The sequence below is a fragment of the Chiroxiphia lanceolata genome, chromosome 1 (assembly GCF_009829145.1).
Source record: "Chiroxiphia lanceolata isolate bChiLan1 chromosome 1, bChiLan1.pri, whole genome shotgun sequence".
Taxonomy (NCBI): Eukaryota; Metazoa; Chordata; class Aves; order Passeriformes; family Pipridae; genus Chiroxiphia; species Chiroxiphia lanceolata.
In genome coordinates, this window is record NC_045637.1 from 30251378 (window position 1) to 30272460 (window position 21083).

The 21083-nt window shown below is 43.2% G+C and overlaps 1 protein-coding gene across 1 annotated transcript; it reads left to right on the forward strand.

Moving 5' to 3' along the window:
- The first annotated feature begins 319 nt into the window (after window positions 1–319).
- On the forward strand, window positions 320–4110 carry HEY1 (hes related family bHLH transcription factor with YRPW motif 1). The gene is made up of 5 exons (XM_032713154.1): window positions 320–551; window positions 680–755; window positions 831–914; window positions 1028–1109; window positions 1923–4110. The coding sequence occupies exons 1-5, from the start codon at window positions 328–330 to the stop codon at window positions 2504–2506; spliced, it is 1050 nt and encodes a 349-aa protein (XP_032569045.1). The 5' UTR covers window positions 320–327; the 3' UTR covers window positions 2507–4110.
- Window positions 4111–21083: the final 16973 nt, after the last annotated feature.

The window sequence follows — 21083 nt, forward strand, 5'->3', positions numbered from 1 at the left end:
CATCCATCCCTCCACCCCTCCATCCATCCATCCATCCATCCCTCCACCCCTCCATCCATCCATCCATCCATCCATCCATCACCCTCCCCCCGCGTTCCCACGGCCGCCCACCCGGCCGTGGGGGCGTGGCCCCGCTGCGGGCTGGCGGCGATTGGCTGTGGCCGGGTCTCCGGCGGCCAATGGCCGGTGGCGGGGCCCGCGCGTGGCGGCGCCGTGCGGGGCGACGGGCGCGCCGTGCCCGGCTGTGACCGTACGCTGCTCCCGCTTCCCTGCCTGCTTCCTTGCCTGCCCGCTGCCTCCTGCCTCACCGCGAGGCGTGGGAACTCCATGGGGGAGACGGGCGCCGGGCGAGGCGCGGGACGCGCGCTGGGAGCGCTCCTCCCGCGCCCTGCCGCCCGCCGCCTCCCCGACGGCCGCCCGCGCCCCGCCGCCCCTGGCGCCATCCCCGCCGGCGGTGCCATGAAGCGGGCACACGCCGAGTACAGCTCGTCGGACAGCGAGGAGCTGGACGAGGCCATCGAGGTGGAGAAGGAGAGCGCAGACGAGAATGGGTGAGCTCAGGCAGGGTGGGCACCGTGGGGCTGCGTGGCGCCCCCTCCCTCCCCTCGGCCCCGCGCAGCCCCGGCACCCCCGAGCCCCCCAGCCCCTGCCGTGACCGGTGTCCCGCTTCCCCCCGCAGGAACCTGAGCTCGGCCGCGGGCTCCATGTCGCCCTCCACCACCTCGCAGATCCTGGCCAGGAAGAGGCGCCGAGGGGTGAGTGCCCGCCGGCCGGCCGCGGCTCCCCGCAGCCCGGCCCGGCCGCCCTGACCCCCGCTCTCTGCCCTACAGATCATCGAGAAGCGCCGCCGCGATCGCATCAACAACAGCCTGTCCGAACTGAGGAGACTGGTGCCCAGCGCCTTTGAGAAGCAGGTAGCGCCCAGCGTCCTTCTGCTCTGCCTCCCTCCGCTCCCGGCAGGGAGTGTCACCCTCGGTAACGTCTCTGGTTCTGCCTAAAATGTTTCGTACTCCCCATTCCCTCTTAGGGATCAGCCAAGTTGGAAAAAGCAGAGATTCTGCAGATGACTGTCGATCACCTGAAAATGCTGCATACAGCAGGAGGGAAAGGTAAAGTTTTGTGCCTGACAGTGGGGCAGCAGCTCTGCAGAGAGACTGCTGTGAGAGGAGCATATTCCTGAATATCGGGTGTGCAGTGTGCTGGGGAGTGCTTGGAGAACGTGGATGGTAGCTATCATATGCTTCATCAGGAATTTGGGGGTTTATCCTACTTTACAAGGTTTGCGGCATTGCTAGCACTGAAAGGTTTTGTGGTGCTTGCTCTGAGTTGTTCTAGAGGAGAGTGACTGCAAGTCTCTCTAGCAATGTGTCAGCACTGTGAAGTGAATCAGATTTTGGCAGCTTGGAAAACACAGTTATTGTTGTTGTCTAATGTTTGTTTCTCTAACTTTCCAAAAGTTCGAAACTAGGAAAAAATACAGGATGAAATAAGTGGTGAAAAGAATTAGTAAAAATGGTGAAAAGTGCTTTTAAGAAAAAAGTACTTTGCCTGTTTAAGTCCCCTCTGAAAAGTTAGGACTTGTGTTTCTAATGAATTTCATTGTGCTGTGGTTTTGCTTGCACAGGGGAGCCATGGAAAGAGCAAAAATACTTTCCTCCAGTGGCAGTGAGCAATTCCAGTTTAAAAATGGCAGTTTCTGACTAGTCTTGGGACTTGCAGCATCACAGCACAGAAAAGCTTGTTAGACAAAAAAAAAAAAGGAAAAAAAAAAGGAAAAAAAAAGGAGCTCAGCAGCTAGGCTATGGTTGGGAATACTAACCACATCCAAGTGAAATATGCTTACAGGGGAGGGTGGAGTGGGAAGGCTACTTGTAGACAATAACTAGAAAACAGCATCTTAAGACTCTGTTCTTTTCTCTTAGGTTATTTTGATGCTCATGCTTTGGCTATGGACTATCGGAGTCTGGGGTTTCGAGAATGCCTGGCTGAAGTTGCTCGATACCTGAGTATCATAGAGGGTCTGGATGCCTCTGATCCTCTGCGAGTTCGACTCGTGTCTCATCTCAATAACTACGCCTCTCAACGGGAAGCAGCAAGTAGTGCACACACTGGCATTGGACACATTCCTTGGGGCAGTGCCTTTGGACATCACCCTCACATACCTCACCCATTGCTGCTGGCTCAAAATGGGCATGGCAATACCAGTACTGTAGCATCTTCTACAGAACCGCATCACCAGACCAGAATTGCTGCCCCACATGCTGAAACTTCCTCACTCAGAGTGCCCCCAAATGGCAGCGTTGGACCAGTGCTCCCTGTGGTCACATCTACTACTAAACTGTCTCCTCCGCTTCTCTCCTCCATGGCATCGCTGTCTGCGTTCCCCTTTTCGTTTGGCTCCTTTCATCTGCTGTCCCCCAATGTGCTGAGCCCATCTACACCAACGCAGTCAGCAACACTTAGCAAACCATACAGACCCTGGGGGACTGAGATTGGCGCCTTCTAAGAACCAACTCTTTAGTTAGGGTGGGAAAGCCTACAAACCTAGCTGAGCTGGGTTATGCCACCCTTAATGTTGAAGTTCTTAATAACTGGGACAAAGGTACAGCTTCACCTTAAACAAGTCTGTCTAAAAACTGTCTCATTGGATTTTTTTGTTGTTTTCTACGTTGTATTAACGGTTTGTTGGTTTTTTTTTTAATAGTTGCTGAAGTTGTCCAAAAATAAAATTACCATAGTGGTTTGTTAACACTTGTGTTAGATCTCTGCTGAGCATTTAAGTCGCTTTTGTAAACAGTTTGGTTCAAATGTTTCATTTTTCCTGAGTGCATCAGACTGACTTTTTATGAAGAGATATCACGTATTAATGTTGGTGAAGGCCTAGTTTTGTTATTAATTTTTCCAAGACCACTCTTCTCAGCATTAACAAGCTGTGTTTTTATTAGTATTTTGACATTGAGATGTTCTATAAAGAATTACTCTTTTTGTAAACTATATTTGAGTCTTATATTTCTGAGCAAAGCGTTGACAAATCAGATGGACCTGCTTGACCAGTTTATGTAAGAGTCCAGTTTCTGTTTCTTCTGCAGTAGTTTGGTATATTTGGTGATCTTATTTTAGTCCCTAGTGAACATTTACTCACATCTCAGAACCACTATGTTATTATTTCTCCCACCAAAAGGAACGGTATGAGTAAGGAGGGTGCAAAAGCCAAATTGCACAGTGTATTGGTGATGGGTTTAGTTGCTGGGGAAGTTAAGGGAAATAAAGTTGTCACCTGCAGTAGTCTTCCAGCTGGAGCTGGTCATATGCATATTCATTTCATAGGGCCAGATTATGCTTGGAGTTACAGTGGAGTAATTGTTCTATTAGCCTGAATTCTTGGGTATCACAGACTCTCTGTGAGCTTCACATTCTCACCTGAAATGAATGATGCTGGTATTTAATTAGCCAATGGAATGGTACAGTGGAACCCCTTCGGTGCACAGCCTTGTTGCTTAACAGATGCATCCTAACCAGTTGATTTTTCTATTGCATTTTACTTTTAAGTGCAGTTCAGTGCCACTCTTCATTTTGTAAGGGCTCTGCTGTGTTCAGTGTGTGAGAGAGTGTGTGCATGTACATGTATATTTTGTTTGATTTCATGAGAATCTTAATCTGAACAGGTTTATTGAAGGCGTTCCATTGGATGGGGTTTGCCTGCTCTTGTATCTGTGTTGTGGCTAAATAAAGGAGAAAGAACAAATTATTTTAAATGACATGCTTGTCTGATATATATCAGTGGAGAATTCTATGCCTCTGGGTATCATGGGAGATGTCAAACAATTCCTACTTAGTCCTGCCTTGGGCATTTGTATTTACTCTTTTCTCAGATATTATGGCATGCTTAGCTACACTAGCTGAGTACATGAAGAACCACAGTGCCTCAGAGTAACAGCTGAGGGAAGGAAAATGTAGGATTTGTTTTGCATGTAACTTTTACGTGCCTGGCAGTGTGTGGGCAGACAGTGAAGATACAAGGGTTTCTGCTATAGAAGAGGTTAAAGCTGCACTGCACTTGAATAGTCTTAGTGACTTTTATTACTATTAAAAAGTGATCATTTTTACAAATGTGGAGTTGTTTTCTGTCTAACTCTTGAAATTGTTATCTGCCCTATAGCTCTGCAACAAAGTTTTGTCCCTTACAGTCTGGTTTAGCTCACAGTCAGTCAGTCCGTTAGTGTAGAATCTACCCAAGGTCTCCGACTGATCCTGTGTTTGTTACTGAGCAGTACCACTGGTGCCTAACACTTTAAGTAGCAACCTGCCAGGATTACTGGTAGATAGGTTTTCTCCAGATGAGGTCTGTCCTACCTGCAAATCTCTGCCTGCAGAACATCAACAACTTCTCCTGGAAGTACTTCGCTTCTTTCCTATGCATTTGAATTTATACTACACTTGTGTTGGTAAATGGCGCATCCTTGTCTGGATTTAGCTCTGCCAGAATAGCAGAAAGAGATCAGCCCTGTGGGAGACTAGAGCTTTGTTTAAAGGGGGGCTCTTGGGCCAATTAAGGAGTGGCATTGATGAGAGGCTTTCTCAGAAGGATTGCTGTGAGGCTGGAAAGAGCGGGAGAGCATTCAAGTGCGTAACCTTGTTTTACCTTCCTCCCAAGTCTGTAGGAGACCACTGCTAGAAGTGAAATGCAAAACTGTGGGAGCTAGAAATACATAGGTGTTATTAAGGAGAGATTATAGAGCCTAGTATTTCATGTAGAAACCTGAAATAAGAGGCTGTAAAATTCCAAATCCAGTTTCCTTTCACTGTGTGTATTGTCTCCTGTTTAATTACCCTCTGCCCTGTCCCTAACAGGTTTTTATAGCAAATTAACAACTCCTACCTAGAAGATTGCTATAGTGCATGCAACTATTCTTTAGATCTTTTAATAAATGGCAATGCTTCTCAGCCTTTTAATGGTTATTTCATTGACATTCAAATGACTTTGCCTCCCTCTAAATAGCTGGCTCTTTTGTGTAGAAAGACCCCTATAATTATTTTTGTCCCACTGTCCTACTCTTGAATGGACTTCAGAAGCAGAGTGCAATAAAAGTTTAGCTGCTGGTGTTTGTCTCTATGTCCACTGTCTTCTCTTTCCACTACCAATGACAAAGTACTAATTTTATTCAACTTTTGCAGTAATTCAATATTAATTTTTAGGGATTCAAAATCTACTGGTTGTTATGGTAGAAAGAGAGGAATAAATTCTAGGAAATCACAAAAACTAGTAACTCAAAAGGGAAAAGTGTGGCCCAGAAGCTGAAACACCAGAGTTGTAAGCCCGGGGCTGTATTATTATTGGTGCTAACTTCGTACATGTGGCTTGACAATCATTTAATGCATATCTGTTTTGCCAGCTGTGAAACAGGTATGGCAGTGCTTTGTCTCCTTTCCTCAGAGACAGTGGTAGTTGGAAATATTCTATATTAATGATAAATGCTGTTTTTTCTCAAAAACTACAGTTCTGAGATGTTCTGCTATTTTTTCTTTCCTGTAGGATGCTAGGTTTCTGAAGACAAACTGAGAAAGGCAAAATAAGCTTGCTTCTATAAGGAACAGATATCTTCTGAGCCCAAAACATTTACTTGTTTACCCTATTGCAAAGGAGTAACTGAGGAGCACAAGCTTAACCAGAGGGATGCCGGAGAAGAAAGGGAATATATCCCGTGACCCCCCAACTACCTTCAATTGCTTTGGATGAAATATGTCCATCCGGAAATCCTCAGGCTAAAGCTCTGTGTGGGATGTAAGATGATGTGGTGTTTCATTTAAACTGATATTATCTTCCTTTATCAAGGAGTCTGGATTTGAGTGCAGAATAAAGTTAAAAGGCTGGTAAATACTGCACAAAACCAGATACAAACCTCTAGAAATCTGTTCTGTGCTTTGGCATAAAGGAATAGCTGATGAAAGTGACATTTTTTTAGCTTTTGGAAAGAAGCTGTCAGTAGTTCTTAAGACACTTTCTGTTCAGTGCTCCTGTCTTTACACTAGTAGCATGACAGAGTTTATTAGGATCATGCTGAAAACCCCATGAATCCTGGCTATTGCTCTCTTCACTCACACATCAGCATGTAAGTCCCCAGGTGACAGGAGCCTTCCTAGACTATTGCATAGTGGTGGGAAGATTGCCAGGTTGTTTTTTTTTTCCTGCAACAAATAAGCCCAAGTGAGCAGAGAGAAACTGAAATCCTTCTTCCTGTTTTATATTGTGTGCATATGGACAAATGTTTCTTGCCAGAAACTCCCAGTTTAAATTGTAATGCGCTCTACATGGAGCTGGAAGTCTCTAGTGAGTAATGTAGAGGTCACGGGCTTTGTGCTGGAAGGCAACAAAAATTATTTACAAAGCCCTTTCCTGAGGCCTTACATGAAAGGTTGCAGAGATCGGTTGTGGTACTTGTGACTCAGTACGTTAAGGCACCAATATGTCCACATATTAACCAATGTACCTGGCCTCGTAGGGTCTGTGTGTGCTTTGCCTGCAACTGAGTGCCTCTCTCTCCTTATAAATAAAAATTAGAACAGTCCCTTTCTTCTGGAGCCAGAATATGTGAGCATTGACTCATGCTTGCAATATAGTAGCTTGACTGTGGTAATAAATATTAAAATACCCATACCTAGTAAGATACAGATATTTGAAGGTGTCTTTTAGTAGTCTGAAGGGTTTGTTTGCTGAAAGCTTTTATTAAGGAAGTGCTTGGGTATTATATGTTCTCTCTTATTCCAGCTAGTTCCACATAATTTTTTCGCTAGCAAATTCTACTGATTATTCATGCAGCTTGAAGGAGTGGACCAAACTGCCTTGCTCTAACCCATGCTGTGTGCAGTCTGCCCAAGTCTTTACAGCAAACCTCATAGACAGAGGTTTTCTTCCAGCTGTTTTTTTCTTTTTTTTTCTTCAATAAATCATGTAACACAGCTGTATAATGCAGGAGGAGCTTATCTAAGTGCTCAAGACAGCTGAGCACTGGGGGCATTCTGCCCTGCTTATAAAGCCCTTAACCACATTACATTGCTCAGACCTTTTCAGGGCCTTTTACCAGGCCACTTGCTTCAGGAGAGGAAGGGGGGAGTAGCTGCAACCATTTCGCACATCTTCTGCACTACTGCTTGTTGGGGCAGCCTCAGCACTGGGAGGCCTCTGCAGACCACACTTTTCTCTCTGCATTGAAAAGGCTTCTTGGAGCTTTCCAGGTGGCTTTACTCCGAGGTAGGCTGTAAAATCTAAGGACAGACATTAGTAACAGGTTAAACAGCATTTGTCTGTTTTGCACTGCTTTCACAGAAAATAGGATGTTGGGAGTAGCTGGTGAAACAGCTCTGGGACAGAATGGCAGGAGAAGGAAGGAAGGCTGATCTGCACGATCAGAGGAAAGCTGAACAGATGAATGAAGAGATGCATTGTTTGCATTGCTTGTGGCAAAGATATGGAAATACCTGACATCAGATGAAAAAATAAGCTGCGTGCCAGTATGCAGAGGATTCAGAGAAGGGAGGGTAATACTTGGTATTTGTAATTTTGGTCAGTAAGCCAGAAACAGATGAGCAACATACAAACAGCAAGGCAAATAGTTTAAAACCAGTAAAGTGCTGAAACAAATGTGTGTGAATGTCTTAACTGAATTTGATGGGTCAGCTCACTGGCTAGGGGGAAAGCAGGGCTAGATGGACTTATTGGCTATAAAAATGCATCACAGCATGGTTTACTGATTGCATTTGTACAATCTGGTCAAGTAAGGGTAAGGAGGTCAAGGAATTAAAGCATGAGAGGGGGCTTGACCCAACTTGACAGAGAATTTGAGACATCAAGATAACTGAGAAGAGCACCTAATGACTGGTAGCCTCTTCCACAAATCTCTCAGCCTTCAGCAGCAGTTACCACCTTGCTGCTAGTACAGCCACTTAGCTCCTGGATTTTGGTATGGTGTTTCTGGGCATGGCTTAGCCATCTACATAGGTATATGAGGTCCTTCGCCATTGCATTAGTAGGGCAGGTGCACATTCTGACTAGTAGTGGAAAAATAGCTCTGCCTCCTTATCCACCAGATAAGGGGTATCTGGTAGAGAGAACACAAGAGCTGTTAACTTGTTTCATACTATATATCTGCTGTAGATAGTGCTGATAATGACTTGGTCATACCTCTTCTTATTGTCACCAAGGCTGACCTCTTTAACAGTGGAGGCTATTTCAGAGGCTGGATTTAAACAGCAAAGGATGAAATGAGAAAAATTGTCATCTGTTGCTGTTCAGTGATAGCTATGTGAAAGTTTGTGGGATTGGATAGTGATTAAAAATGTAGCAAAGGGAACTGAAGTGTGTGCTGTAGGAACTATTTTACATGCTGCACAGCAGGTATATCTGTTTTTTACTTTATCAGGAAAACATCAATGTGATTCAACAATGTTCCCTGTATAATGTAGATGCCTAACTGTCTGTAGATTGCCCCTTTGAATTTCTCTGGGATTCATTGCATCTTCTGTTAAGAGGAAATTATCAACAACAAGAGGAAATCCTGTACTAGTACTGAATAGTCCTTATTTTAAAGGTACTTCCCTTCTTGTGGGAATTGTATATAATCAGAACAACACTCCATAAAACAGATGAATTATTTTAGAAGGAGACGGGTCAGCCTTTTATTTAAAAGGTCTGACGTTATTGTACATAAGAAAATCAATTGTTAGAGTGGATGACATTCTTCCACTAGCTGCCTGTGCTTCCCAAAGGTGGGGCAAAGTTTAAGGCATTGGTAACAGGAAGCCTGGGCTCCTTAGAGACTTTCATGTTTTCTGGAGCACGCAATGACAGAATGACTCTTATTTGCCCCCAAAATAGCACCAGGAATAAGAATGATTAAACTTTACCCTGTTAAGAGCTGGAATAGGTGGAGATGTGAATGGTGCACATACCTGTGGGCCAAAACCAAATATCCATTAGGTTGACATGGGCAGGGGTAAGGTGCATTAGTCAGCAGTGTGCTGTAAATGCCGTGCAAGCAGAAAGAGGAGCTCTTTGCAGACAAACTCTTCCAATATGTTTCCAAGATCTGGCCACCAGCACCTCAGTTCCAGCTGCACAGACCATTCCCACCACATAAAACAGTATGGGCTGAGCAAGGGGCAGGTGCAGTTCCTACCTGAAGCCAGGTGCTGAACTACCATGTAGCCATAGCTGTGTCCTGAGATTTGGGGCATCAAATCAACCAAGCACACTGAGAGGTATGATTGTAGATGTAAAGCTAAATGGTTGTCATTCCCTCACCTGTTAAATCTGTGCCTGTTTCAAAGGAAAGGGTTGAAATCCCATGTACCCCTCTGACCCAACCAGCCATGAAGCTCTGAGAGCCCTGAATGAGTCCGATACTCAGTGAAAGAAGCTAAATCAAAACATGTTATGAGTCTCTAAAAGTCTTTGGGTTGTTGTTGTTTCAGGCAAAGTCTGTCTAATTTTTCCCTCCTCTCTGGCAGGTAAGAAGGCTCCCTGCTTCTTCATGGTGCTGACGGAGGTTTGTGGGACTCTTTACACAGCACCCTCAGACCCAATCTCATCATACCAGTAAACAGACTGAAGACTCATTTTCTGCCCCTGCAGCACAGCAACATCCCAGCCTGAAAGCACATACTCAATAGCAGAGCTGGCTGAGAGCCATAGTGGCCCATGACTGGGAATTCCCATGGTCTGCCCCCAGGGACAAAGCTGAAGGAGTGACACATCAGGTTTCCGGGTAGAAAGATCCTTTTTCTTTTTTTTTTTAACTGCATCAATATCCTCATAATGTTCTAGCCAGACAGTCTGACTTTATGCATTTTTTAAATAAAGAGGGAGCAATAAATAATGAAATTATTCTTTAGCTTTTATTTTGGATGTATACATTCTAATGGGAAAAAAAAAGGTTCAAAATCTCTTCTTATTGCCATGTCTTCTCCTAGGAAGTGCAGCCTTCCCTCCATATTATTTTCATTGCCTTTTATGAGATAGAAATCTGGTTTGTACCAAACAGTTGCTGAGAAAGCTGTGATTCAAACTTTATATAATGCAATTCTTTTTATACCAGAGTCTATTGGGAAACAGCCTGTTCAACTTAGCTATCTGCATTGCATTAACTTTTATAACCTAAAACTCCCATCAGAAAGGAGATTTTTATGAGATTGTATTTGACACATCCCAAAAAGCGTTCCCTTAATGAGTACGTCTGACTGACTGAAAAAGGCTAGAGAAGACTTTGCCAAGGGCTAGTGCCACCTTAGATTTAATTTTTGGCGACAGTTTCTGCTCCTCACTCACTTGTACCGTTGCAACACTGCTCTTAATCCTGTGGGACAGGAAGAGATGATGAAGATAAATTTGTACGCCAAACTTCTACCCAGCATCTAGCCTGACTTTGTTCCAAGATCACAGAAGTTGCAGAATGAACTGTATTCCAGGGGAGTGGGTAGGACACAGGGGAAAAGTTGAGACCCCTTTTTTGTTGAAGTCTAACTCCACAGAGGAGGTTTTTATTAATAAGCTTCCTCTCCCTATCCTCAGGGTTTTTCAGTCTCAGCACTACTACATTTGCTCCCTCAAAGTTGAGTTATGTTTGCAGTGTACTGCAGAGATATAACACTGTGCTCTGGGTAAAGAGCTGGGACTCAGAAAGTTGAAAATCAAATAGTCGAACTGCTGGGATGAGGTGTTTGAAACTGGGTTGTTTTTTTTTCCTCAGGACTTCTGCAGCAGTTCTGGATTCAAAGCACAGATGCTCTTGATTTTCTGGAAGCCACAGACAGTGAATACTCTTTCACATCAGTCTGAACTAGTTTCCATGTCAGAGTTTCAGGCAATAAGAAGCACAGAGAACATTTAGGAAGCTTTCTTCTAGTCTCCTACAGCACTTAAGCAAATGAAAGCAAAAAAAAAAAAAAAAAAAAAAATCCAGTTCCCACATTACCCTTAATCCTAAGACTGTATTTTCCGCTCTAAAGTCTCCTAACACATTCAACTGTTTCAGCAACAACTAGACCCCCTCACTACTCCCTGATGAAAGGAAATCCAGCCAGTAGTTGGAATGAAACAGGTTTTGTAGGCAAAATTAATACTTCCCTTAGACGTGTTTTTGCATGTTTGACTTCAGAATTAAACATTGTATTTTTAACACAGTCTTTTGTGTATAATGTACTAGGTATTAAATAAATTATTTGAAGACAAAACTTCACTTTTGATGACTCAAATCATTATGTGTATGGTTCATCGGTAGGGCTGAAGGTCTTGGATTTGCTACTCAGACCCCTTCAACGAGGAGGGATAATTGGTAATACACGTAGGTTACCTTCATGTGGACCAGACCTAGAGAAGAGAGGGTTTAAGGAGAGAAAAATATCCATTTGAGGAGCTCTGTGTGATCATGGGGGATGCACAGCTGAAGGTTCTGCTGAGATGGCACAGATTGCCATTGTGGCACTGGATCATGGTGGAGACACAGGGAGGTGCAAGCTGGGATCCGAGTAGAAAATCTGCAGTGACAATGTCTAGGAGGTGAAAACTGGCAGTTAGAGTGCAGCTTTGGGAGGAGTTAAAGGCATGAAAGGAAACTGGTTTGGAATGTGGAAAGAGTCAGGGTTGAGGAAAGGCCTATGAGTGAAAGGAGATGATACTCTCCTCAATCCTCCTCGTTTGCCAGAAATGTCATGGTGATTACCAACCCTGTGTGATGCATCAGTTACTCAGACACAAGAGGTAGGATGGCCATCGGTTGGGCTGAACCTTTATTCTGACTGAAGTTGCCTCTGTTCATGAAATGGATGTAATTACCTGGATGAGAAGGTGGCAAAAAAACATCACTCCTTCTGCACCAGGTGGCTCAGGTCCTGAATTTCTGCAGACACAGCTGTGCTCCTAAAGTCTTCCCTGGGCACAAGCAGTGCCATAGTTTATTTTTCCCCTGACTAATTGCTTGTTTCCCTTCTGTTGCGTCTCTTGTTCTGCTGCCTGATAACAGGAACAATGACAAATGTGTAGCACAAACAAACAACTAGATGCTTCAGCAAAGCGTTTGTGTCTATGCATGGCTCAGTTGTTTCAAATGGCCAATCTGTACCTTGGAGTGATGACAGGGACATATTCAAGAAATCAAGAAGGAGTCCTTCTAACCTTGGACAAGTGGTTGTCACATGAATGTGTCGGGAAAAAAAAGGCAGTTTGGATAGGAGACTTGTTTAGCAATCCTTTGTAAGACTAAATCTCCTTAGAGTGGGTGGGAAAACTCTTTTCTGGAGGACATACAAAAATATGTCAGTTGTGTCTCTTCTTGGGGAGTGTACAGAAAACACAGATTAGTGTCTCTGGAACAATTTTGGTTTATGTTCTGGCTTTCACAAGACAGAGGAGGAAGGCTGTGAGGCAGTAGACTGATTGCTGTATTCAGTGGTGTGGCCCATGGGAGTGAAGGAGTGCCGTTTGGGGCGGGGGTGTTGGCTGAACAATAGCCATTGGATCTTTTTGGGAAACACTTTCATACAATTTTACGAGAGAGAAAATAGACGCCTATAGAAATAACTTTTACAACTCTGTTGTTTTAGAAGAGAATGAGAGTGCAATGAGAGTGCTTTTGTTCCAGCAAAGAACTTTATAGTATGTATTGTATCCTGACATCTCTGTGGCTTTCTGCAGGTTGGGGCGCAGTGGACTGACTCCCCTGGGTTTTCCTTCTTCTCCCTCCTAGGCCAGCAACTCTGTTGGGGCTCAATTCTAACATTTATGGCACAAGGGAAAGAGGATTTCCTTACAAAACCAAAACAAAGAAAAAAACCTGTACAGAGACATGGCAATGTGGGTAATAATTAAGTTTCACCTTGCTGTCTTCAGAGGGATGAGATCACTGTTGCAGTCTGAGATTGCTGTTTCTTCCTGGGACCTGTGGGACCAAGTATGACATGATCAAAACAGCAAAATAATGAATTCAGTGCCACTGAACACTGAGAGATCCCTTACAGTAAATAATCTAGTGTCAGAAAATTTTCTGCTCTGGAGTTGCACTAGCATCTCTATGGAGCAACAGCATTACAGTACTGCAAATACCTATTCCAGATGAGAGGTTGTGTTTATGCTCTGGTGAAATAGTCACTATTAATAAGTTTGAATTAAGTGTTATTAAAAAATAAGAAAATAGTAAAATGTGTCAGGCACACTGAACTGTCAGAGTCTTGCAGGCTCACTGACAAGCACACCTAAAAACAAACAGCAGTTGCAGGCATCACTGCAAATCCTCCCTTCCGGCCCCTGAACTTGCTCCTATAATCTCAGAGAGAACCCAGTCTGTGCATCACATGCAAGGGATGACACAGTGTGACCTTAACAACATACAGACCCCTGTGGAGTCCAGATGAGCGGGTAAGGATCAGTGTTAACAATTTTTTTCGTAACAGATGCTTTTTTTTTTCTGGACGAATTGTTGAAGAAGTGAGATATGATTCAAACCATGTACACTACTGGCCAAACCAGCTCACTTTGACTTTTAAGAGGCAGTGATGCCTTGATGAGAGAGGAAACCTGATGGCAAAGCACAGCAGTGCTGTCCAGAGAGTTTGCATCAGCAATGCCTTTCATATCGCTAAAATGCCAGAAAATAAGCCCAGGCTTCTGGGAGGGAATGTTTGCCATCTGCTTCCCTCTGTTGACTGAGTTACTGAAGTACACTAAACTTGGGTACACTGAAGGCAAGCCTCACAGACAGCAAAGTGGGGTTGAAAGGCAGACAACAGGCCAGATTGCTGGCATTTGTGAGCTGCTGGATCTTTGATCACAAAATTACAATGGCTGAGGATTGGTCCACTTTCTTCTTAGTTTAAGCAGACCCCTTTATATAAGAGCACATTCTCAAAATGAAAAGACATGTCTGACGTGTACACACTTTCAGAGGTACACGTGTACACACTTTCATCTTTTTCATGTCTAACTAATAACACCCCAACCTAAACTTTTCTTTGCATCAAACCGTCAGTCATTGCTGGCCCTTGGCCTAAAATCAGGGAGGAAAATGAAGCAGAACTACAGGTTTTTTGTTCCAATGCTGTTTTAAAAACAACAGCTTTCTATTAGTCACCACAGCTACCAAATGTGGGCAGCGGTTCAGGAGAGCTTTCCAAGAGTATTGCTTTCTGTCACTGAAATGTTGGTAAACTCGCATTGACTGGAAGGCTGAGGTTCCAGTCCTTCATTGGGTGCTATGCAAATGTGATGTGCATTATAGACAGATGCCTTTATTAAACCCTGACAGCGCATTTGCACTGGAGTCAAACTATATAATATCTATTATCTTGTCCCACTCTGCCTTGACCACAGAGTATGCATTTCCCTCCTCTGAGCAGGGATAAGTGGCAGCAGTGACTCATGTTTGACACATATCATTTGACATGAAAACCATTTCCACTGGAGACTTGTGAGACCCTGGCTTGCAGTTTCTTTTGTTTTCCCGCTACTTCTCTGGCATCCTCCTACGTGTCATTGTGTTTGAAAATGCTAAAAAGGGACACTCAGTTGGCATAAGATCCACACAATTTATTTTTTCACTGACAAAAGAGTGTTACTCAAAGGGGCTTCAGCTCTCCACAAAGCACTCCTCAAATTTGAACTGATTTATATTTGCACTGGTTGCCTGAGATGCACAGCAAAACAGTATGTCTGTGCCAAGAAACAAACTTCACCCATAACAAAGGCACCTTCATGGCCTTGACACAATCCCTCCTCTGGGCATATAGGTAACTTTGAGGTGTCCCCAGAATTTGTTGCCAGAGCACCTTGAGTTCTCCTTTATCTTTTGAGAAGTGAGCTGATGTGCCCAATCACCTGCTGGATGCTTTTTCTCAGCTCACCTTGTGCTGAGATGCTGCTGCCTGGGAGAGACCTTAGAAATACTGTGGATCTCTTTAAGAGAGTAAATCTCTTAAAGCTTTTTGGCAACAAGATGTGATCATCTGCCCATCTGCAGAATGTATTGGCTGGCCACCACCTGGTAGTTGTCAAAAATAACCATGGGATCTCCCGAATGTGCCAAGGAATGCTACAGCTCTTTCTTGGTGGCCTGTGATCAGAGGCACAAGCTGATGCTTTACTTGGCTCTGCTCAGCAGATAGATGTTTTAGGACTCTGGTTTTAGCTGTCATCACCAGGCATCATTTTTTATTGTCTTTACTTTATGCCTGCTCTGGTACATAACAACTATCAGTGGATTTGCTCAAAGGTCAGTCATCTTTTAACGTTAGGATGAACAATATTCTTCCCTCATCTGGCTCCTACGTGGTGCTTTGCTCAGTTGGAATATTCTGCCAGAATCCTAAATAATCCTAAAGGACATGGGATCACTATTGAGGTCTCCTACTCCTAGCAGTTTCTTTTGGTTCCCTTAAATGTTCTGGATGATGGACCATGGGGAGCATGCAGAAAAATATATATCATTAAATCAAGTGAGCATAAATGTTCTATTATTTACATCTTTCTCCAAAGGGGCCGATAAAGAAACTCCTCTTTGGAGTGGGTTAAAATAAATAGAAGTAATCCTTGTCATTATCTTCACAAATGCTTAACTACAACCTATACAGCTTGTCCTTGACTTTAGGTTTAGCACTTAACATGAGGGAAGAATTGCATAGCACGTGCAGGACTGTAGCCTGCTTTCTGACTTTGGGGATAGGTTGGTTTGTGGCTGGGAGTTATGGTAAAGCAGGCAAACTCCTCCATGTATTTTTTTTGCTGTCAACATGAGATCAGTGCTGCCCGCATCCAGCACACAAGGACTTGGTCTTAGTACATGCCAGTGCTTAGGTACTTTATTGAGATGTAGAGTCCGCTATTGTTTGTATGCCACCTAATATTCTGATGGCCATTAATAGCACAACAAGAATTGATAAACTCATGAGAGCTTGTCCTGGCAAGCAGGAAGGTAGGAAGAAGGTGGCTCATCCAGAAAATTCATCCATGTCAGAGAATGGGGAGATGCAGCTCCTGAGTTGAATCACACACGAAGTCTTAGGTACTTAACCAGATCAATTTTTCTGTCTTTGTAGGCAGCCAAGGACAGTATTTCATTTGCTTATTCTGCTTTTCTTTTCTGTTTGCAGTGAGATACTGGTGCTGTTTGGATACATGTGATGAATGAAAGAATGACTGCCACAGTTCCAGATCAACAGCGATACACTTCCCATTTTAGGGGAAATTATGTCATGATATCTGGATAAAAAGATGATATTGTCTGAAGGGTCATGGTGTGTGTCTTTTCTTATTTACTCAAGTTACTCTAAATGTTTCTTTTTTGCAGTGACTCACCTTTTAAACTATGAGATTTTGAATAATTTATTTGGTGCCTGATTCAACATTTACTGACACTATGGAACAAATTTCTGTTGGTATTAGTGAATATTTATGTCAGATCCTTGAACAACCACACCTCTTAAGTGTTATTTTGTCTTCTTCTGTGAAGTTTACAGATAATTTTAAACTTTGTGGCTTTTTAAGTGTGATCAAAATGCAAAGATTTAAATCTGTAACTGAAAAGATTTTACTTTGAGGATGTTATATCACCATCCATTTTTCTTTAGAATAATAAAAACTGAGATAATGTTTCAACATCAAAAATTCATTCCATATTTTCTCAGGGATGAAAACATGAATGATCAAAACCAACTACATGCTAATGTAATACAAAAAATTTGCAGCACTTACTAGTGATATCCAGTTAAAGAGTTCTATATGTGTTCGGAATGCCGCAGTCATTTCAGCATAGTATATCATAGCATCAAACAGAATGGAATAGACAATGCCAGTTGAAAGGGACCTACAATGGTCATCAAAGGGCTGACCAAAAGTTAAAACATATTTAAGGGCAGTATCCAAATGCCTCTTAAACACTGACAGACTTGGAGCATTGACCACTTCTCTAGGAAGTCTGTTTCAGTGTTTGACCACCCTCTTAGTGAAGAAGTACTTCCCAATGCCCAGTCTAAGCCTCCTCTGTAATCCATTTTCTTTTAAGAATTCATGGAAATGGTCCTGGTTTAAATAAATTAAGTAAATCACCTTGTGATTAATGGGAAAGAAAGGGAAAGAAACTTACCTTCAAGTAGTTTTGCAGATCCTCATCTGGTTTTGAGAGGTAAAGTTAATTCTTTACAAAGTAGAACACTTCAATTTGACAAATACTGGATTCTGTGCAATTCCTTGTGTATGACTTAAACAGGTTTCTGTAGGGCAAATACTGCATTGTTTCAAGAAGTGCACATGAATTGATGAGGTCCAAACACCCAAAATGATGTGCTACCTTGTTATCTATGTTACTTTATCCCCTCTTCCAAATCCCAAAGAATGATCTGCATTTGCCATGAAACACTTTTTCCGGACTTCTGTTATTTTATGTCATGATAGACAAAATATGTAATCTGGAGTGAACCAAAACATATTTTAGAAACTGTCTGCCTTCTCCTTTTCTCACTATATCTTCTGAGACCTTTTTTGCCAGAAAATATTAAGCAGTGTGTAGTGAGGGGGAAGTGTCCTTCCTAAAATGTTCGATAGCACTTCAGAAGTTCATGGATTCACATTCTCTTATGACTGCTGTAACAAATGAAGCCCAGTGCCATACACAAGCTTATTCAGAGGATGAGTAGCTTTTGAGGGCACTCAGGGCCCTTGTTGTCTGGGGAACTCGGGTCATGAGAGAGGCCCACTTAACTAAGGTAGGTAGAATGTGAGTCATCTGAAGTGTGATTGAGAAGACAATATTTAATTTCTGCTTTGAGTTGCCTTGAATTTAATAACATTTATAGGAACACTGTCTGTGCTTCCAGCAACTTTCCAAAGGCAGCTTAAAATCTGTTACTGATGGACAAGTATTTGCCTGAATGGAGGACATTTTCACAGAATCACAGAATATGCCAAGCTGGAAGGGACCCACAAGGATCATAGAGTTCAACTCCTGGCCCTGCTCAGGACCATCCCCAAGAGTCACACCATGTGCCTGAGAGGATTGCCCAAACGCTCCTTGAATTCTGTCAGGCTTGGTGCTGTGACCACTTCCCTGGGGAGCCTGTTCCAGTGCCCAGCCACCCTCTGGGTGGAAAACTAATACCCAACCTAAACCTACCCTGACATAACTTCAGGCCGTTCCCTTGGGTCCTGTCACTGGTTACAACAGAGAAGAGATCAATGCCTGCCCCTCTTCCCCTCATGAGGCAGTTGTAGAGTGCAATGAGGTCTCCCCTCAGACTGCTCGAGGCTGAAGTGACCTCATCTGCTCCTCATACGGCTTCCCCCTGAGGCCTTTCAGCATCTTCATTGCCCTCCTTTGGACACTCTCCAATAGCCTAATATCTTTCTTATATTACGGTGCCCCAAACTGCTACAATATTCCAGATGAGGCTGCCCCATTGCAGAGCAGAGCAGGACAATCCTCTCCCTCTACCTGCTAGTGATGCTTTGCCTGATGTCCCCCTGGACACAGTTGTCCCTCCTGGCTACCAGAGCACTGCTGACCCATATTTTCGTAGTCATATTTTCATAAGTATGTCTTCACCAGAACAACATACCTATCTGGCCAGCCTTTGATAATCATGGGAAAATAATTTTATGATTCCATATGGAGTTGTTGATGCTTGGTAGATTGTATGACATTAGTGGCATATCATATCCAACACCTGTGAAGAGATGTAAATAATAATTTCTCCAGCAGCAGGCTGATTGCTACCCTTGCTATTGAAAGTGCCATATTTGTAATATCATTGTGGATTTGGTCTTCATACTTAAATTTAATGCAATATCTGCAGTTAATGACATGGTTACCCCAGCTGATGTGTAGCAGCTACCTCATGCAGTGCCACAAATACCATGTATATTCATATTATCACTCACATACCTACTTGATTTTGTCTTCCTAAAGCCTCTTGCTTTATTTATGTCCATCTTTAGTCTTCTTCTCAGAAGTAGCCCTCAAGATGGTAACATCCATGAGTCTTATCTAATGCAGACAGAGCTCCTAAGGAAGCTGGACTACTAAGCTGATTTCTTGGTTTTGTCCTGCCTTTAAGTCTATTGGAGAATACTCTGAAATATGATGGAAAAAAAAGGAGAGAGACAGGCCACACCTATGTGTTTCACTCCACTGGGAAGCAATTATCTTTGATTTAGAAAACTCCTTTCTTTCTCTCTTTGCCTGGAGAATACACGGAAGATTACAAGTAAAATAGTATGCGACTGCATGGTGCTCCCCCTGTGTTACAGGAGAGGGGAAAGCATGGATCCCCTTCCTTTCTCCTTCAAACTAAGAAAAAATTTAACTTCTCTCAGAAAGGAAAAACAAGGGAAGATGAAAAATCATTCCCTCTATTTTACTGGTTGAAATAAAAAGTGACAAATTTTTCCAATATTAAAATGTGGAAAACATTCCAATTTCCCATTTAATCTGGGACAGTGCTCCATGGCTACATCAGCAAGCTGGGTGACCTGTGCTAGCAGTGAGCTGGAGCCCATGTAGCCATGCTACAGCAGCCAAGTGCTTCCACTGGAGTGTCCTGGACTCACAGCTTGGCTGGGGAAACCTTGTTTTCAAGCTGGCTGAGCTCAGCTGGCTCTAAGCACGGGCCAGGGCTGTTTGAATACATCCTTGCACATGTGCTGCAAGGTGACTCAGTCAATGCAAAGAATTTTGTGCAGCCAGGACTGCTTGCTGCATTTGTGAGCATTAAATATGTGAGGTTGTGGATGCCAGTCGGTGCAAACAACGCGTGTCTCAGTAAACAATCCCAGTGTCCAAACAGCGCAGCTGCGTACAGGCTGCCTAGTAGGAATGTGGGACTCTCCAGCCCTGCTTGGCACATCAGCAGCTTGCCCTGGCTGAAAGTGAGCCTGTCAGTAGTGTAAAGTCTGCATATTCCAGAGCTCTGGAAGAAGATGTCCAAGCTATCAACTTTGTAAAATGATTAGGTAGGGAAAAATGATATGAGGTGGCTTTTTTATTTTTAACTGTCTCCTAGTCCACCACAACTATGTAGCTTTGAAAGAAAAAAATCCATCTTCAGGTTTGATGTGAAGTCTTTGGATAACCATAAAAATAATGGGAAATATTGAGAAAGGTCTCTCTAATTTCAGTGCTGTAATTTCGAGCTTGTTTTGCTGATGAGCTGTATCAAAGCTATGGAGGTACACGCCTGAGAGAACAGAGGTGCCTGCCTTCCTTCAAGAACTCATTATGAGCCCTTTTATAAAAAAAAACATTTTTAAAACTAGTCTAAGCATTTGATTATTGCATAAAACACGAGGATAAAAGTGCACTGAAAAATACAGAAGAAGCATAATTTCTACAGTCAGTTCTAATAGGGAGTCAACAGTTGTCCATAGGACAAGTAGATAATTCCCAACACTGATGATGTGCTGTGAGCTGGGGAGCACAGGGCACACACCCCTGTGGTAGTGTCAATGCTGGAAAGTATCTTGGATGGGCCCAGCGGGTAGCTCCAAGGATGCCCTGGGACTCTACTCCTCTAGTTTCAGCTGGGATAGAGTTAATTTTCTTCCCAGTAGCTGTGCTGTGTTTTGGATTTAGGGTGAGAATAATGTTGACAACGCACTCATGTTTTAGTTGTTGCTGAACAGTACTTATACCAAGGCCAGGACTTTTCAGCTTCTCACACCACCCCATTTGGAGTAGGCTGGGAGGCACAAAGAATTGGGATGGGACACAGTTGGAACAGCTAAACTCAACTGCCCAAAGAGATATTCCATACCATATGACATCATGCTCAGTATATAAATTGAGTATGCTGCTGCTTGGGAACTGTCTGAGCACTGGTTATTGAGTCACTTTTTTTGTATAGTCTATTTTTTTGTTATTATTATTGTTGTTATTATTACTATTATTTCCCCTCTCATTTTGGTCCTATTAAACTATTATCTCAACCCATGAATTTTGCCTTTTTTTCCCCAGTAGATGGTAGAAGGGAGTAAGTGAGCATCTGTGTGGTTTTTGTCTGCCTGCTGGGTTAAACCATAATACCCATGCATAGATCACCTTTCAACAGGACCC